The sequence below is a fragment of the Arctopsyche grandis genome, chromosome 10 (assembly GCF_051622035.1).
Source record: "Arctopsyche grandis isolate Sample6627 chromosome 10, ASM5162203v2, whole genome shotgun sequence".
In the NCBI taxonomy this organism is placed as follows: domain Eukaryota; kingdom Metazoa; phylum Arthropoda; class Insecta; order Trichoptera; family Hydropsychidae; genus Arctopsyche; species Arctopsyche grandis.
In genome coordinates, this window is record NC_135364.1 from 16,761,850 (window position 1) to 16,780,458 (window position 18,609).

Consider the following 18,609-nt stretch of genomic DNA (forward strand, 5'->3'; position numbering starts at 1 on the left):
TAAATTTCAATATTAAAAAAATAAAATGAGCTAATAATAGCTCATTTTTAACGTGCTAAATAACACTTTGATGCTTTCTTTAATACCGAAAATATACATATACATATGTATGTACTTATGAAATAAAATTAATTATTATTCAGAATTATAGTTAATTGTCACTTGTTTGCTTAGAAATAATCTTTAAAAGCTATTTTTATTTCTTCCTCAGATAAAAACACCGTTTACTTTTGTACGTGCTTGTATATATTTCAAATAGGCGTACTTTGAAATGTTTTTAAAATTAAAATTCAGCTCGAAATCATCAATCATTCCGGCTTTCTTGAAGATTGCAACATTTCAGCGACAATTTCAGATTAATTTTTCGTTCATTTTTCACGTTGTTTTAATTTTTAATTTATTTTACAATTTTGACGTACGAAGCTTAGGCATTTGGCCGAATTTTTTCTTCGTTTTAATTACAAATTATGTAAAATTATACAAGAGATCGTTAATTTCCAAGACGGCCGTCTTTCTAATTTAGCGGGTGAAGTTTTTGATACCTTTTCGCCGAAGCCAAACTAGCCCGTCTAATAAAACTTTGCCAGTTTTGAAGGTGGGTCTTCCTCACGGTTAGTCTCCCCCATCTTCCCCATCGTTCACTCTCTCTCACTCCACACGCTAATTGTCCGAAGTTTCGACCTCATTATACGAATTATGGTGCTCAAAATCTCTATCTAGTTGGCAAGTGTGCGTTTCGTTGTTGTTATTATACATATTTAGCGGCAGATGGTCGGATTTTAATCTCGTCCAAATGCGAGACGAGCAACGGTTTTTGTTGTATTATGTATTTTATGTTCACTTTTCAACGGTTAAATTTAACCGTAGATCTTTCAGTTTTTTGAATACAGGTTGATTCATAGCTTATGGTGTATTTTGAAAGGGGCGGTGGCTATTTAGAGAAAAAGTCATCTCAATAGAAACCCAAATAGTCACTGAGATAAAAGCATTTAAAAATGTCCTACTATGTATGTATTTACTATTTAAATTTCGCATAAATTATTCATATGTAAATACATATGTACAATGTTTAAATATACTTGTATATAGAATCCTCTTATTGTAACAGTTAATCTATGTAGGAAAGATTTTTAAACGTGCAGAGTACTTAACGAACATTCATAGTGCATAGTGTGTATAGGCAGAGTAGAAATAGTATTTAACTGTGTATGAAGAACTTGCCTTTGGGCAGGTCTGACGTAAGGATGCATAATAAACGGCGTTTGATCTAATCCGCGTACATCATTCAGACTCCTTCGCATCCTGATCTTACATATGTATTAACCTACCTCCTATCACAAATCTTCTATTTAATGTATGTACAGTTTGTAAAAAAATATGCATAAGTCTAAAATCCGTAGATGTGTCAATGGATTAATTAATTGATTGTTAATTTCGTGTTCCTCATATTCTCGAAATACGGTGATTTATGTAATAAAAATGCTGAATTGTTTAGGAAGGCGCATTTGGGTCTCCCTGTTAAGCCTTCTTGGTATATATATCTATGTAAAAAATAAAAATATTATAATTGATATGCCATGCCGTCAAATCAAACGAGCTGCATATATTTTACGGCCTAAATTTAATTGCAGCAGGTCGAAAAGCAATGTTATTAACTTTTAACGTCTGCTATCCTCAAAGTACGCGATATAGAACACTTTAGCTGATCAATAGGAGTCGCGTATTTTACAAACAGCTGTGAATTGAAATATATACAGTACAATTTAAAACATGGACGGCTAAATTTCACTTCTTTGCGATTTTCGACTGGATATAAGTATGCTAACAAATGGAGTCAGAATAATAAGACCTTTGTTCTTAACGAATCTATAATATATATATATATATATATATATATATATATATATATATATATATATATATATATATATATATATATATATATATATATATATATATATATATATATATATATTGTTAGGATATACATATGTACCTATGTACATATATACTTCTTCCAAAGTGCAATTGTATGAGTTGATAGATACCTTCAAAGCAACCGTTCCATTTTGTCTTCTCCGTTCACGCTTCCGATAGAAAACACACAGGCCCCTTTAATATCGGAAGCCGCGTTAATTTATCCCTTTAACGTATTACAAAACAAAATGGAATAAAAAAGTGGACTCCTCTGTGTGCAGGAGCTTTGTTTACGTTCGAGTGCTCCTGCCCGCTTCATTATCGGGTTTTGCAGTATCGGGTGGCTACGGAAAAACCTCTTCTGCATACGAACACATGCACACACAGCCATACATCTAGCACGTCGGTTTTTAACTCTTTCGCTGCCGGTGGCTACTAACGAGTAGGGGGGCCGGGAGAGGTTACCCGGATCTGATTACGGGCCCCTGTTCCGTGTGCGACCCCTCGTTTTCAACCCCCTGTCGTCACACTTGGTCGCTCGCGTCACACCTGCTCAGTAAAGCCCTCGTCATCGACAGGTGCAGTTTAGTTTTTCCATGTCTTTTTTGATCATTTTGTTTGTTCTCTCTGACTACGTCGTTGAAAAGTGTCAAAATTCATATTTTATGAGGTCCATTTTCACATTCGATGTTGTTAATGTGAGTATTTCAATGCATGAACTTGTACTACAATTAGGTATTATGGAATTTTAGTCACTGCTTAGTCATATATTCATCATTTTTAGAGATTTGCCTCTCAATCAAACAAATTAAATTTGTTTTGGTAAATTTTCTACTACATCGTCGTCGTCTATTACTATGTACTTTAAACTGATATTTAAATAATGACGGTTCTGAATGTGTTTTCCGTTTTCCTATCGCTGATTTTCCTTGTATGAATTTTTATAAAAAAAAGATTGTTTATGTACATATATTATATACCTATGTATGTATGTACGAGCAAAATTCCAAAATATTTTTATATTTTTGAATAGTAATAAAAAATAGTAATATCTATCTAATATTTTAAATAGATAAAGTTTCATTTCAATGCTCGTACTTTCTCAAACTCATTTTATTTTATTTGAATAAGTTTAATGCTTTTAATATTTCATTCAATAACTCTTTGAAACTGAAATTGATTCGTTTTATTGCATTTAACATTTTCATAGTATTTAAAAATTTTGTACAATTTATTCTTTATTGTCTTTTTACAAGTGGTTTTTTATTAAAAAGAACTTAGCTCGATATAATCTTTCATTCAATCTTAATATACATATGTATATGTAAATATGCTTGTAGTTATTAAAAAAAAATTAATTTATATTTTCCCATGATGTCATTACGGATTGTTCTTAAGCGACACCTATGGTATTAAACTTGTACATATATAAATGTATTGATTATAAAATTGAAATGATATTCAAATAGTGGTGAAAAGTAGTTAAGGTGGTTTTTTCAATTTGATGAGGAACTTTTTCAATAGTTAAATCGGATGAATTCTGATAGGAAAAGATCGACATGGATTAAAAAATATCCAAGTCTGACCAGCAGCACTACAGAAATACCTTCGAACAAATTATTTTCAATTGAGGGCTTGAACCTGAGAACCTCTCGGTGGTTAGCGTTAACCGCCGAGATATGCTGCTGGCTACATACATATGTATGTATTTACACATGTCTTTCCAAATTTTGAACACATCTGGAGGCCGTGGATTAATTTTAACGTATGTATATCCTTCAATAGAAAATAAACTAATTCATATCGCATTTATTTGAAGAACCTAAAACAACAACAGTTTAAAACTTCTGCCTAAATACAAATGACATAAATCACTTAGATCGAATATTTTATTAAGATGTCCATGTGACGCATAATACGTCATGACGATAAATTCACAATCTGGAAATAGCTGGTCGTTGGAACAGATTTTTCAACGTTTTTCTTTTGAGCGAACATGAAAGTGAGAATGCGAAGACCGCGAAGAAATTTTCCTCAATTACGAATTTCCCAGAAATGTTCTCGTTTGTGTTATAGTATAAGTATACCTATCCCCGTTTTCTGAATTTATCATAATACGATATAATAGCCCGTAGCGTATTTCGCACACAAACAATTTACCGAAAACGGACGAACCGCGCAAACACGTGCCCATGGTCTTTTTCTTGAGAGCTACATATGCACATATACACATGTCCTAATGTACATATGTACATACATATTTATGTAGAAAAAAATATTTTTGAAAATTATATATTATACTATTTTTCTATTATACAAATTCTTTTCTTTCTGAATAAAAAAAATAATAATTTGATTTATGTATATTTCATTACGCGTTGATGTTGACGTTGGAACGATGTTTCGTTCAACTATTTCTAATTATTTTATTTTTTGACATCGCGTGCACGTGTCAAGTACTCGAGACACGTGCTTAGAGCTCATTTTCTTTACTTATTGTTATGTATTATTATTATTTATCTCTGGATTCGTACGAAACTTTACGTGTTTGTCAACGTTGTAATCAGATTTCAACTTACGGCACGCACAAACTCTTCCAGTTTCGGTCACGTTGATTGACACATGTCCTCATTGTACTAATAAGGTGAAAATGATACACGCAGCAGTTCTAACAACTGTGTAAATAATACGATCGCATTGTTTACGAAAGCTATCCAAACTTTTATAAGTGAGACGTGTTGTTATGAAATTGCGATAAGGATACTCTTCCAAGACAGACGCTGTCTATTGTAATTTCCAATATTTACTGCGTATTATAAAGTTTTTTTTTTGTAAGTTGAAAACATCTGACGCTTTTAGTTTGCCATTTAATAAATTTCAAACGTTGTTGGGGGCGTTTGTTGGGTAGTATATATCCATAAAAGAAAATGCGCCTTAAACTATTTTCACGGTATTTTTTTCTTCTAGAGCGCGCCACGAGTAGAGTTCCATTCCCGGGATATCCCGGGAAGTTCCCGGCAACGAATTGTTCACTAAATACCGGGCGACGTCTCGCTAATGAAAACTGTTCGAAATTTATTATTCAAGTTTCTCACGCGGATATAATACACTCCTTAGCGTTTTACGTTTAAACTTTACCTGCTAAGAAGTAAAAAAAGTGCAATTAATTTCGTTTTCGAACAATCTTACATAAATCCTTTTAATGGCATATAAATTTTAAAGAATTTTACTGGATAATATTTAAAGCTCATGCTGCATGTCGTATAATATCATGAACGAGATCTTTTAGAGAAAAATATCACTTACATATAAATATTATATTGTATATGTATGTGTGCATAAGTGCTATATGCAAAAGGAAAATTGAATATGAAAAACTGGAACTTTGACCGAATTCGAAAACACAATGAGGTAAAACTTTATGTCAGATTATGGATAATGGGTGCGTAGTGAAAGGCCACCTTTGACCCGCGCCATTACGCCCGAACGATCCAGTGTTGGATAAGGGCCGGGGTCGTATTCATCCCTTAATGTGGCCAAAACCTCATTTGAATGGTCCAATCCCACCCTGTCGATCTTTTAAAAACCCATTTCGACCGCCATTGTGTGTCCCGCTTGATAAATCTCCCATCCGTGAAACGAAAGAAGGGCACCGCGACGCGAGCCCTTCGATCGCGATCTCTCGTCGACCGGAAGGGAAACGGTTAGATAGGACGCGGTCCTCTTCTGGAGTATAATATCTCACCTTTCGGATCTTCCGACGAAGGAAAAAGTTTGCCAATGTGCTTGGAGATGTTCGAAGTTTTATTATTATTATTTTTTTAATGTATTTTTTCGATATGATGAATTATTGGTATTTTCTTTTCGAGTTTTGTACAAAATTGTTTGTAAAAGCTATATTTTTAGATGGAAATAAATATATATGAACTTTACAGACATTCTACAAACATTGACATATACATAAAATATATGTGATTTATTATAATGTATGAAAAGTTTGATATATTTACCAATTATTGTGATTTGTATTGAGGTAGTAGACCTGATAGGCATATATAAAAAAAACAAATCAATAAATAAAATAAATTATAATATTTTTATTTTAATACTATTTATAGATACTTCTAATTATGTTTTTTTCTATGTATCTATATTTATCTATTATTTTTAAAATCATAATAAGAGTGTAAAGGTGCAAAATATACATACTCGTACATACATACAATATTATTCGTGTGTAGATTTATTTTCTTTTTTTATAATTCAATGTCATTGAATTAAAATATCATTGAAATTTACTCAGTGTATTTTTAAACATGAATGTATTTATAAATAAATGTATACCTCAAATTATGTCACAATCGTTTTTGAATATTTATTTAGATCTATACAATGTTTTTAAAGACATTTTCGCCAGTAATCCTTAATTTGTAATAATGAAAATATCTGTGTTTTCGACTGTCATTAACCTCATGACAATTCGAATTTTTAGTTTCGTGGTTGTACAAACATTTTTTCCTTCGTTCAAGGGGATTTATTTCGATTTTTAGCAATTTTTTATCATAAATTAAAAAAAAATGATAGCAATGCCAGAATTCCACTGAGTTTTATCCAGGTAGTGGATATAAATTTGTGTACTTTTCTCTAAGGTAATCCGTTTTTGGACCAGTGAACTTGTCTCGCGCTCGGCTTCATTCTGCGAACATGTAGACTCGTTTGTACCACCTTGCGATTATACACTTCTACACAGTGTTCATCAACCGTTTGTTACGGACAAAAAAATCTCTAAAATCACAGTTTTAGACAACTCAAACCTCTCAATTAGTGACCTGATGATTGAAAACTATATTTTAATTCCATTCATTGAGATTTTTAATATTGTAGATACATATATTTTGTCTTGAACTATTTTTTCTTGACAAAATACACATACGAACGTTGAGAATTTCTGTCTACGGAGATTGTATTATTATTCGCTACAACTATTTCCATTACGCTCGGGGATATTGTCCATTATCCGTTGCCAACACCACGTTATTATCTCCAACGTCCAGTCTGTTATCCGTTTAACGTGACCTATGTATGTACGTATGTATGTATGTATATACATATAGTTCATGAAAAATTCCGGAAATTTTTCTTAGATACGTAATTCCCATCACATTTTCACGGAAATACGAACATTTATAATTAATCGATTGCTGTGAATTATTACACAACGCATACACATTACATAGATCAGTTGCGTATAAATGCATATAATATTCTCCTAAATGTATCAACATATGCACGTACAATATGTTTTAAATACATATGTAAAATTATTTGGTGAAAAAAAACCAATGTGCTTTTCATTTATTTCCGTTAAAAACAATCTGTATATGTCGAATTATTTTATGCTTTCAAAATTATCTCAAGAAAATTTTGAGAAGACGAGTACCTATCTTACTCTTATTCTTGATAAATCGTGCAGTTCGATTATACATATATTATATACTAGCTGAACCCGACATGCGTTGCAATGCCACAATAACGCATGCAATTCCCGTTCCCATTCTCGTTCCCGTTCCCGTTCCCGTTCCTGTTCTCGTTCCCGTTCCCATTTGTCGGAAAACGCAGGCAGCAAACACATTTAAAATTATTCAATTATTTGTTTATTTTACCCTAACAACGCATGTCGCGACGCGAAAACATTTGAAATTATTGCGTTGCAATGCCACTCATTCTCGTTATTCCCGTTTCCGTTCCTGTTTTTGGCCGATTTTTTTTCACAGTAAGCTTCCCGGACATGCATACAATAAATCCGGAAAGTTCCAACATGCATACAATAACGCATGCAATGCCCGTTCTCGTTCCCGTTTTTCGATGCGTTTCGATAAGTGAATGTTTCTGTTTCAAATTAATACTTAATAATCAAATTAAATTATAGTAAAGTATAGGAACGCAATTTTTTTACGTAATGTAATTTTTTTATGTTGGCATGCATGCGTGCAAGGGATTACCAATCTAAAAATTTCCTTAACACACTGGCGCTCCATACTTTCGCATCAATAAAATCATAATTACAAATATTATTATTAAGAGGTTTTTTCACAGTAATCTTCCCGGACATGCATACAACAAATCCTGAAAGTTTCATCGTAATCGGTTCAGTGGTTTAGGAGCCTATTCGAGACAGACAGACAAGCATTGATTTTTATATGACAGATAAAATGTACGAAAATGCACCTATGTACATATACTATAAAATCAAACAAAGGATATTTATTGCCTGTATATTATACATATATAATATTTCTTTAGCTTATACAGAATTATAACAAACGTTTTTACATTATTTTTCGATTAGATTATAATATTGCTTTACTAAAATAGTTTTCGCTATCTTGAGCTATTACTTTGACGCAAATAAATCTATTTTACTTTCATAAACGTTATCGACTTTGACCATCTTTTGTTATTTGACCTTGATTTTTCTCCCCCTTATTTTATATGCCTACTTAATATTATTATTATTATTGAAGAAAAACGTTATAAATGGCTCGATAAATTATCAGGCGACTGAGTTTAGGGTCAGAATATGGATTTATACGTATTAATATTGATCGAGCGTTTAATTTTGTGAGGGTGGCTTTCAGATGAACAATTCTGGCACATTTTTCTCTCTTCCAATCCACAGGCATTTCAAGGTCTTCAGAAGATCGCAGGTGTCGTCGTGCTAAGCTCGTTGGGATTTTCAGACAAATTGCGGTAATTAAGACAAACTGCGTACGAAAATTATCCCACACCTGAGTCGTATTAAATTATATTTGCAATGTAACTACCACAAATTTGGAATTATTCCCATGCCGAAAATTTTTATATTTGGCTAGATTCTGCCAGTTGGTATTTAATATATAATAATATCTTAATTAATGGGATCAAAATCTTTATACTATATTCTTTAAACAAGTCTCAAATACTTAAATCACATCAAGTTTGAAGAATAATTTTAATTCGTGGTTATACCTATCAGTTTTTTGAACTTCTCTTGCTGAAATATTAATATCCTGTCATCGGAAACGATTGCGGCCCGAAATGACGCCTCGTCAGAGATGTAAATTACTCCCGTTTTGCACAGGCTTGCATCTAGGGGAAGGCAAAGCTCATTTCAATATAATTTATATCGCGTCTCGCTCTTAGGGCCAGGGGGGGTTAATAGGTCGGAAAATAAAAAAAAATCTCGTTCCACCGTCACTGCGTTCTTTTTCGCGATTTGCGGGAAATCGGAAAGTCACCGCAGATTCTCCACCGACTGCCATTTTATTTCATTTTCATTTTTTTTTATATAAAATGAAATTGCGTCTAAAGGGAATGTGAAGCCATTAACTGAATTACGTCATCCGAATCTGGAGGGATCGTGTTGAAAAAAAAAAGCCCGATGGATATAAGCATCTGCGTGGCAAGTCGTCGATTCGCACAATTATCAGTTTGCGAAATTTTCTCGGTCCAACGATTCAAATTTTCATCACCATATTTCTAACGACGGATTTAAAATAGTCTGCTTTTTCGTATCTGAATTTTAAAAAATAAGCATTTTAATTCAATTTGTGTCATTTAAATCAAAATAAATGCACATAGACGAGTTCTAGGCATTTAATAGCGCACGACACAATTGAGCGGCCTCGTTGAATAATATTTTCTTAAATCAACATTCTATTTTGAAAACTAAATCTTTGCAATTATACTAGCACTATTCTGAGCTTCGTTTGAAAATTCAATTTTTGCACGAGTGACGTGTTTTAGTCCTATATTTTTGCGTTTTATTGGATCGTCGCCATAATTGAGTCAATCAATATATGTATGTATACATACTCGTACAATGGTGTATATAGCGTTCGAACTGTTACGTTTTATTTTTAATTCAAAACAAACTTTACTCGGTTTTAAAATTCAAATCAAAACGTCGAAGCGGTGTAGTTTACATTGTTAAAAAAATATTTGCGTAAATTTTGCATAATACCGAGTTTAAAATCCTACGCGTATTTTTTTAGGCAACGTGTAAGTTTCGGTTATAAAGTATAATATAGGTATAATAAAAGATTTTTTATTGAATTATATTGAAATATATGGTATTGAAAATATATAATATTTTATCGCTTTGTCTTTATATATTTCCAAGAATTTATCGTTAGAAACTTTGACCATTCAATCGGAAATGTCTAAAGTTCTTGTGAATCCACGTTCGACACGAACGACTCAACCATTGCCGCCAATTGAGTTAAAGTAGCTCTAATGGGAGTTACATGAATTCAAACTAACACGATTTTGCCTTTGAATCGACAATCACCTATATTCAGATAATAATATGCATAGAATTTATCCACAATTGCAACATACCAGCTATCACTTGTCCTTTCACTTTTCGCTGAAATTTCCATACGCGGGACCGACACTAGTTTCAATGCTAATCGAGAGCGAGTTTCGGCCGCTCCACATTTCGACTTTGAATTGTTGTATTAGAACAAAAAGCGCTCTAAAAGCCTAGTTTCTTTGCACACGAGTATTTTAATTCGATAATAAACCAAGTTCACTAAAAAAAAAGGTTAAATCAACCTAGGAAAACAGCTGACACAACCTATGCACATATACTTTCAAATCACGTTGTAAATATGCACCATTTCTACCACCAAACTCAAATATTTCGTATATATTTTTACTAGGTAGTATTTTTAATGATCTACATTGAATATAATACAGTTTCTGTTTGGGAATCTCGTTAATTCCAGACTGATTGCTTCGTCTGCATTGTGAGCTTTGCGGATTAGCAAAATGACAAGAACTCCTAATCCTATTAGTGTCGGCGTTTTGTCGACGACGTGTCAACGTGTCGTTAATCCATCATAGTGAATTGAAGTGCACTTAGTATGCGCATACTAAATGCATTGAAATTTGCTTGCATGGAAAAATTTAATCACTGTGTCGTATGATGCAATGCCTGCTATCGATCCGAGGGAATTTCCGGTACGTTATGCTAGCGTTTCTTCATACATATTGTACTGTAAGTGGGTTGAAACATTTGAATTTGAGAGGTCAACGGTTGCAGATTATAACCCAACCACTAACTTATTTTACCCATTGGTATAACATACAGTTAATATTGAAAGTGTAATAGGTATTCATATGTGTGCAGACAAATCGGCAGGCTAGAACTTACTACCTATATTTAGCAATCAACAACTTTTCAACCAACTGGTTTGACTTTTATTCGCAATCCAAGCGTACGCTGTATCATCTCTAGCGATGACAAGTGTCCTAATCAGAGACCTCACTTAATACATTTATCATATCTTACTATGCATCATATGAAATCCATTGCATATATGTATGTACGTATGTATGTATATACTATAATTATATTTCTTTTGATTTACAGGCGCCGAACAGAAGATCAGACGATCGTGCCGTGAGTCCTGCGAGTCCTGCCAGAGCTGCAGCCTCGCCAGGACCCCCATCACCTCCAAGTCCACCTTCTCTGAGGAGAGCTCGTCCTCCAGCATGTCACGCCAGCCGGAGACTGCTCGAGGAGACCCTCTCCAAAACAGGTGCGCGCCAACTTCTCTCCCTCGATTCATTACTCGGTTCGAATTAAACGCTCGTCTTCTTCGAATTTAATAATATTCGTCCCTGTTTTTTCCATCGTCCCGTCTCCCTGGCCTCATCAGTATTCCGCATCGGACTGGTCGATGCGGCCACGGGGCCCTACGTGACCGGCCCACTCGCCAAACCTGGACACTTTGGCCATGCGAAACCAGTTAGACCCCAAATTTATACCGTACCGACTGTTTTACGAATTAATCGATTTCTGGTACATACCAGGGTAGTTGAACTTTAAAGAATACAATTTTCTTCGTGTGCTCGGTTCAAATTTGTTTTCTTTTTCATCATTGGTTAGTATAGCTATTGTAAATTACGTTCGGGTCGTAGGTTACGGTTTCGGCTCGTTTGTCTCTAGAAAGAGGGTAGCAGTATTGTATAGTATAATAGTTCGAAACGTAGTCTTTTACACTTCATTAATTTCAGGATGTAATCCTGATTTTGTACGCCCCATTGCGCCATTTTGCCTTTTGAATGTTCAATTCTTCCTATTATTTATTGCTTTATCCCTCGTGTTTAATGTAATGCTAAAATGTTCACGGCTAGTTATTTGATCAATACGCACCAAATCGGTAAAATAGATAATAAATATTTAAGGAGAATTTGTATTTAAAACATATTACATATATTAAATTATTAAGTTTATACTTTAAAATGCTTGGGCTTGCTTACATACATATGTACGTATCATTGGCGTGCCGTGACTTTTAAAACAGGAGACTAGGTATATAAATATATAAAAACAAATATTTTTATTTTTTTAATTATAATATTATGATTATAATCTGTCTTGAAGTGATGAGTATAATTTTGCATTTAGTAGCCTAACTTTCTTAATGATGTCTAGTTTGTCTTCAAACTTAATCTTCTGAATGATTTGTCGATCAATCGATCGAGAGTGCAACATTCCAAGGCCTCGTTGTTAGTTTCCGCGTCCCTCCGCACTGATTTATTCTGAGGGAATCGTTTCGTGGACCGAGTCCCTTGCCATATTTGTACTCAAAAAGTTATGTGTAAATTTGTGCTATTTAAAAAAAAAAAAAAAAGTTAAGAATAATTTTTGATCAGAATATTTGAATAAAATCTACAAATCAGAATATTATTAGTGAAAATTGTGCTTGAATATATGAGTAAATAAATACAAAATATTAAAAACGCCTATACAGAACAATTCGCCAATACCGCGAATGGAACATAATTGAGAAGTAGAGTCCGTGCAATCGAATGTCGCGGCGGACCTTACCATATTAATCCATTACCACACCACTACCTCAGCTAGGGGTGATTCTGGTTTCTGAACTTCGCTAATCCTAATGGGCAATATCAATATGGAAAACGATTTGAATTTATTATAATATAATTTTTGATATTTTTAATTTTTAGGGGATTAGCCTAGTCCCTCTAGTTCAATGACGGCACGCCACTGACGTATATTATACCAGAACGTTGACCCTGATTTTCAGTAAAATAATATGTAGTTATATTTTTGGTATTACAGCATAATCGTACTTTTTTATCTATTATCACGCATCACTGCTAATTGTATACATTTGTCTTGCTCTGATACGCTCTTTGACTTATCTTATACTCCCAATACTTACTACATAAGAATTCCATGCAAAACCCAAAATTATAATATCTCCTTTGTTGAGTTTATAAAACAAGACTTGTTACGGCTCCTAGACTGTGTTTGCAAAAAAAAATAACTAGCTTGAATCTCTTTAACCATTCGATGTAGAGATATTAACATTTATAAGACAACACTTTTGTCTTTAGACCGATTCTCAGTGGATTATCTCAATCCACAGAGCGAAGCACGCAGATGCCATCTCATTTGTTTTTCCAATTCGACGATCAGATTTAATCAACCTTGTACCTAAACCACTATGATTATCGTGATCGTTCACTGTTAAACTGCTTCACGCTTATTTTGAGTGACTTGGTTACACATTATACACAAGTTATTATTGCAACATTGTATCGATTTAATTATAATAGTGGTACTGACATGATAGACAGATATAATAGACATGCTAAGCACATTGTAGGTACAAAGAACATAGACGTATCGATTGCAGTCGGATTTTCAGATTTGTTAAAGTCGTAAGGCTTCACAAGGGATAAAGTGTGGCCAGTCCAGACCGTATAAATTTGTTAACTTCACTTTGTTAGCTCTCCACTCTCTGTCGGTCCCATTCTGTACATTACATTGTTCGCTTTGCGTGTTGTACCTATTTTTGAAAATGATTAGATTTTATTATGTAGGACTTAAAAACGACAGGTTTAATTGAACAAAAACGTATTTCAGATAAAATTGGTTTATTTCATGATGTTTTGACCACGTTTGATGTTGATTATATTATCCGTTGATTCAATTTAGCGTTGATTATCCATCACATTAAATATTGATTAAACTGATTTCCAAATCAATCGCATTGTGAGTCAATCCTGTTTAGTTCAAATTTCAGTACGATTTGATCATAATATTAGACGTTCGTTACATTAACCAGTGATGATGCAAATATGTACATACATATAGTGTAGTTTTTTTCATAGTTTTTTGACTATACAATTCCTACGTACGTTCATCAGAAGTTACGTTGCAAATAAAGCCCGCTGTTGTTTTACCATCCCCACAACAAAAGGATCAAATCCGGCTGCTGAAAGCTCAGTTACCGAGCTTTCGAGCAAAAACCCACCGAAAAGCTTTCCGATGCGTCGGCGAAAAGCTCGGCTCACTGAAGAGCGTAAGTTACGCCCGGGTACAAAATCACCGGTTGGTGAACTGTTGTTCGGGCGATGATGATAAATCATCAACAACCCTCCTACCCCTCCCTCGGCCAAAGTCGTCATTGACGTGTGCGCGAGCGAGTGATAAATCATACGAAAGTTTCGTCGACCTAACGATATACCAGTTTTTGTGTACGTATAACGCGATACACCCGAGACTGTGGTGTTTCGAATCGTGAGTTTCATTTTTATTATGGCGAATCTTATGTGTTCGTAAAAACAGTGGCGTCACTAGCGCCCCCGCAAAAGCTTCGTTGAAGTTTGTAATTTTTCAAATTGAAAAGCTTTAACTTCTTTCAAAACAACTATTATATATATTATTTTTATTCCCTTTCATTGTTCTTCCAAAAGTAGTAAATTCTTTATTAAAATGTTTATTATATGAGTTTATTGTTCTATCCATAAAATATTGAATTAAAAATGTATAATGGTATTGATTAATATATGTACAGCATATATAGCCAGCAGTATAACTCAGTGATTGCGTTAATGCTATTCACCGAGAGGTTCCAGATCTCGAGCCTTGATTTGACTTCGATTGAAAATAATTTATTCTGAGTATTTCTGCATGCTGCTGGTCAGACTTACATATTTGTGACTCCAAGTCGATCTTTTCCTATCAGAGTTTGTCAATTTATTCTACTTCATTGTTGAAACGGCCCCTTATCAAAATTGGAAAAACCATCCTATCTTTTATTGGTCAGCACTATTTGAATGTGATTTCATATTTATAGTCTATACATTTAGACATGTACAAGTTTAATACAGTTGCTTAGGGGCAGCCCGCATTGTCATCGTGGAAAATATAAATTAAAAAAAAAAAAATATATATATATATATATATATATAAATATATATATATATATATATATATATATATATATATATATATATATATATATATATATATATATATATATATATATATATATATATATATATACATATGTATATATTCTTTAGAAATTTTTGAATTGAACATTCTTGAATCAATACATCAAAATGGCGTCAAAATAAAACATGTACGAAAATCCAATAATTATCAATTTATTTTATTGAATACATTTATACCATCCGATATGTGTACATACGTATATGATATTTGCCGCACTGCCCTGATGGCCAAAGTTTATACCGCCGTTTGGCATGTACGACGTCCAAACTTCCAAAGCTTATCTCTCTCATTAATAGAGTATACTCGAGGTTTATATATTATGTGATTTACAGGTCCTTATCCTATGATAGTTCTACCTGAAAAGGGCGGTTATTGGGTAGACGGCGCCGAACCAGACTGCGCTGAAACTCCAGCCAACCCACCCCGTGCCGGATGGAGGGCCAAATTCGAAACGGACGACACTGCAAAATGTTACAGAAGATTCTTCGTAGGCAGGGTGAGTCTAATTACTATAATGCTACCATTACCGTCGTCGTATACAATAATAATGTCTTTGTTTCGCCGGAATGATAATAGAAAAGCGCAAAAAGCGCGCGAAAAGCTTGCTCTCTCAATTCGCCGTAATGAGAGCGCGCTCGTTCAATCGAAATCAATTTTCATTGAAATTTACTGACCGGGTGGCGCACAAAAACGGACCCATAATAAATATCCTGCTCGGCTGAACTTCAAAGGGTCGTCGAATCGAATGGCAAAGCCATAACCCTCCTTTGAAATTATTTATAAGGCATTTTTAACATTTAGTTACTGGTTGGGCTAAATTTTGTTATTGACTATGTATGTATGTCATACATACATTTATAAATATTGACAATTTTTAATATAACAAGACATAATTGGCACTTGATGTATTATTTTAATTATTTAAAGTACGCTTTACGATTTTTGATTCTTCAATTTACTTGATTTTTATAACGTTCATTTTGGGAGACGCTCAATTAGTTCAATTTTTGAATTACGTATATGTAAAGTGAAATTCAAACTTTTCTAAATTTTAATAAAAGGACAATTCAATTTCAAATTTTATCACCATTTTCAAAACTCGTTAAAAATTGGCTTATTCACAAACATTGACTTATGAATCACATGCTTGAGGATTCTTAAATGTGTTTATAAGAGGTAATTCATAGTATTTTAGTTTTGATGAGAGAAAATCTTTTTTCTTAACACATCAGTCTATTCTAGTAGGAGCTGTCTATTTCATCGCAAAAAATAAGCGATAAATTGTGAAGATAATCGTGCTAAATAATAAAACTAACAACCAATGGTACGAAATGTGAAATTTCAACCTCAATATTTCAAATTATCGCAGACACTATAATTTCATATCGACTCATGTACATATGTATGTATGTAGTACATACGAGAAGATTCACTCCGTACGTGCATCAAATTGCAAAATCGCAACAGCTGGCGCCTGCAACTTTTCAATTGAAATTAGCACTTTTAGAAAGCATCTGAGAAAGGGAAACTGCAGTCGATATTGTAATTTACGATTGTATATGTATGTACATATGTACATGTGTATTTTCTCCGAATAACCTACAATCTATCTATGTATGTAAAGCGCAGGCTTTCACCGCTTATTATTAGCTCCATATAATTTTTAATCATACATTCAATATCGAATCGCTTGTTTTTGATTCTATTGTAGAATTGTATACAATTTCACAATGTTTATTTGTCACGTTTGCTGACGTGTCGGTTTTTCTCTGTTTCTAATCAACCACGGAAAATCTTCGGAAAATTTTTATCTTGTCATCGAACGTGAACGTTTCGCACTCGAGGAAAATTGCCGCTACGTTGAAAACTACGGTAAATTTTCGCAGCCAACTTTTGCAGCGAGTTTTCCCTCGTCTAATAAAGAATGAGGGAACTTGACCTTTGTAAAGTCACGTAGAATACACGTATAGGCCTTCTTTAGCCGAAAAAATGCTGAAATTCTTTGGAAAACTTTTCTTTGGTACTAATTTTATAGTCGTAAAGTTTATTCCACTTTTTTATTGAATTTTTTTTTTCATATATGTACGTTATATGTATTTAAGCCCTTTTATATTATATTGCGTATGAAATATAATACAAAAACTCTACTTTTACTAAGTTTAATAATATGTTTATTTATTTACATACATATTTCAAATATTGTTTATACCAGGAAGGCCTAACAGGTAAACCCAAACCTAACAGGTTGTTGGAACCTTTTCAATGAACTCAGGCAAACTCTCACAGGAGACAATCGATCTTGGTGTCGCAAATATCCGTGACCACACAATTGAAAACAGACACAGTAATATAATGCCAAATGTAACAGTTATCTAGTGCATAAAAGCTTTTCATATAAATAGCTCAGTTTCTTTGTACAAATACAGCGTTTAATACTCTAAATATGGATGACAAAGTTTGCATGATTTATGCATTTTTTCCGCCTTTTTGATGAGCTGAAGATTTGGCACGAACACGTTTTGTCGTAACATTCCCAGGGCTGAACTGGGCCGTTGACGTTGTCTTAAAAATGTGCCAAGTGGGTCAGAAAAATCTTCTTTCATTCAGAGAATGTCACGTTCGAATAAAATGAAGGAAAAAAAGAACCTCGAATACCTAACGTAATTACACACATAATTCAAAACAAAACGCGCAATTACGCGAACGCGCTATAATACCTCTAACGACCGTTCATCATCCGTTCATTGTCCAATATATGAACCCTTCGTAAGTTACGCTAACGGATTAAGCCCGACCCTTACGCAACGTTTCGCACAGATAAGGAAATTATAACGCCGTTCAAACTTGCTCGTTATCGTTAAGAGGCCCGTTAGCGAGAAACTTTAAATTTAATTCGCAATTTCGATATCGACGTATTTGCTCGATTTTTTCTTTATTATCTATATTTACTCGCCTATATTAGCTCGGAAGTCTTTGTCGGTGAAGAGTCGCGTGTTATTGGAGTAATTTTATCGCGTTTACACGTCATTTTTCGAGCGTGGAAAATCGGAATGGTGCCTGTTTGTTGTACGGTTTTGTGACCCGTGTGACACTTCGTATCGGAGTGCGCGTCAAGAAAATCGCTTTTCCGAACGGCGACTAAAAAAGAAAATTCTCGGAAAATAGCTCGTTCAATGGACGTTTGACTCTTGAAAAGGCGTTCGAATGAAAGGCGCTGACTAAGGTCTTTAAATGGACCTTTAAAAGTCTCGCTAAATTGTCTTCTCTCTTTCTCACTAACTAGATTGCTTTGATATATTGCCTTAATAAATATTTTGCACACTTTCCTTTTTTTAAATTAAATTGAATCCTATATAAATTAATGCTGATAT

At 33.7% G+C, this 18,609-nt stretch overlaps 1 protein-coding gene across 7 annotated transcripts in view; it reads left to right on the plus strand.

Moving 5' to 3' along the window:
• RapGAP1 (Rap GTPase activating protein 1) overlaps positions 1 to 18,609 on the plus strand; it is a 312,859-nt gene that overhangs the window by 263,925 nt on the left and 30,325 nt on the right. For all 7 annotated transcript variants that reach the window (XM_077439957.1, XM_077439961.1, XM_077439959.1 and 4 more), the window contains 2 exons: positions 11,333 to 11,501; positions 15,571 to 15,734. In XM_077439957.1, the coding sequence (XP_077296083.1) occupies positions 11,333 to 11,501; positions 15,571 to 15,734 (333 nt within the window). The remainder of the gene's footprint in view (positions 1 to 11,332; positions 11,502 to 15,570; positions 15,735 to 18,609) is intronic.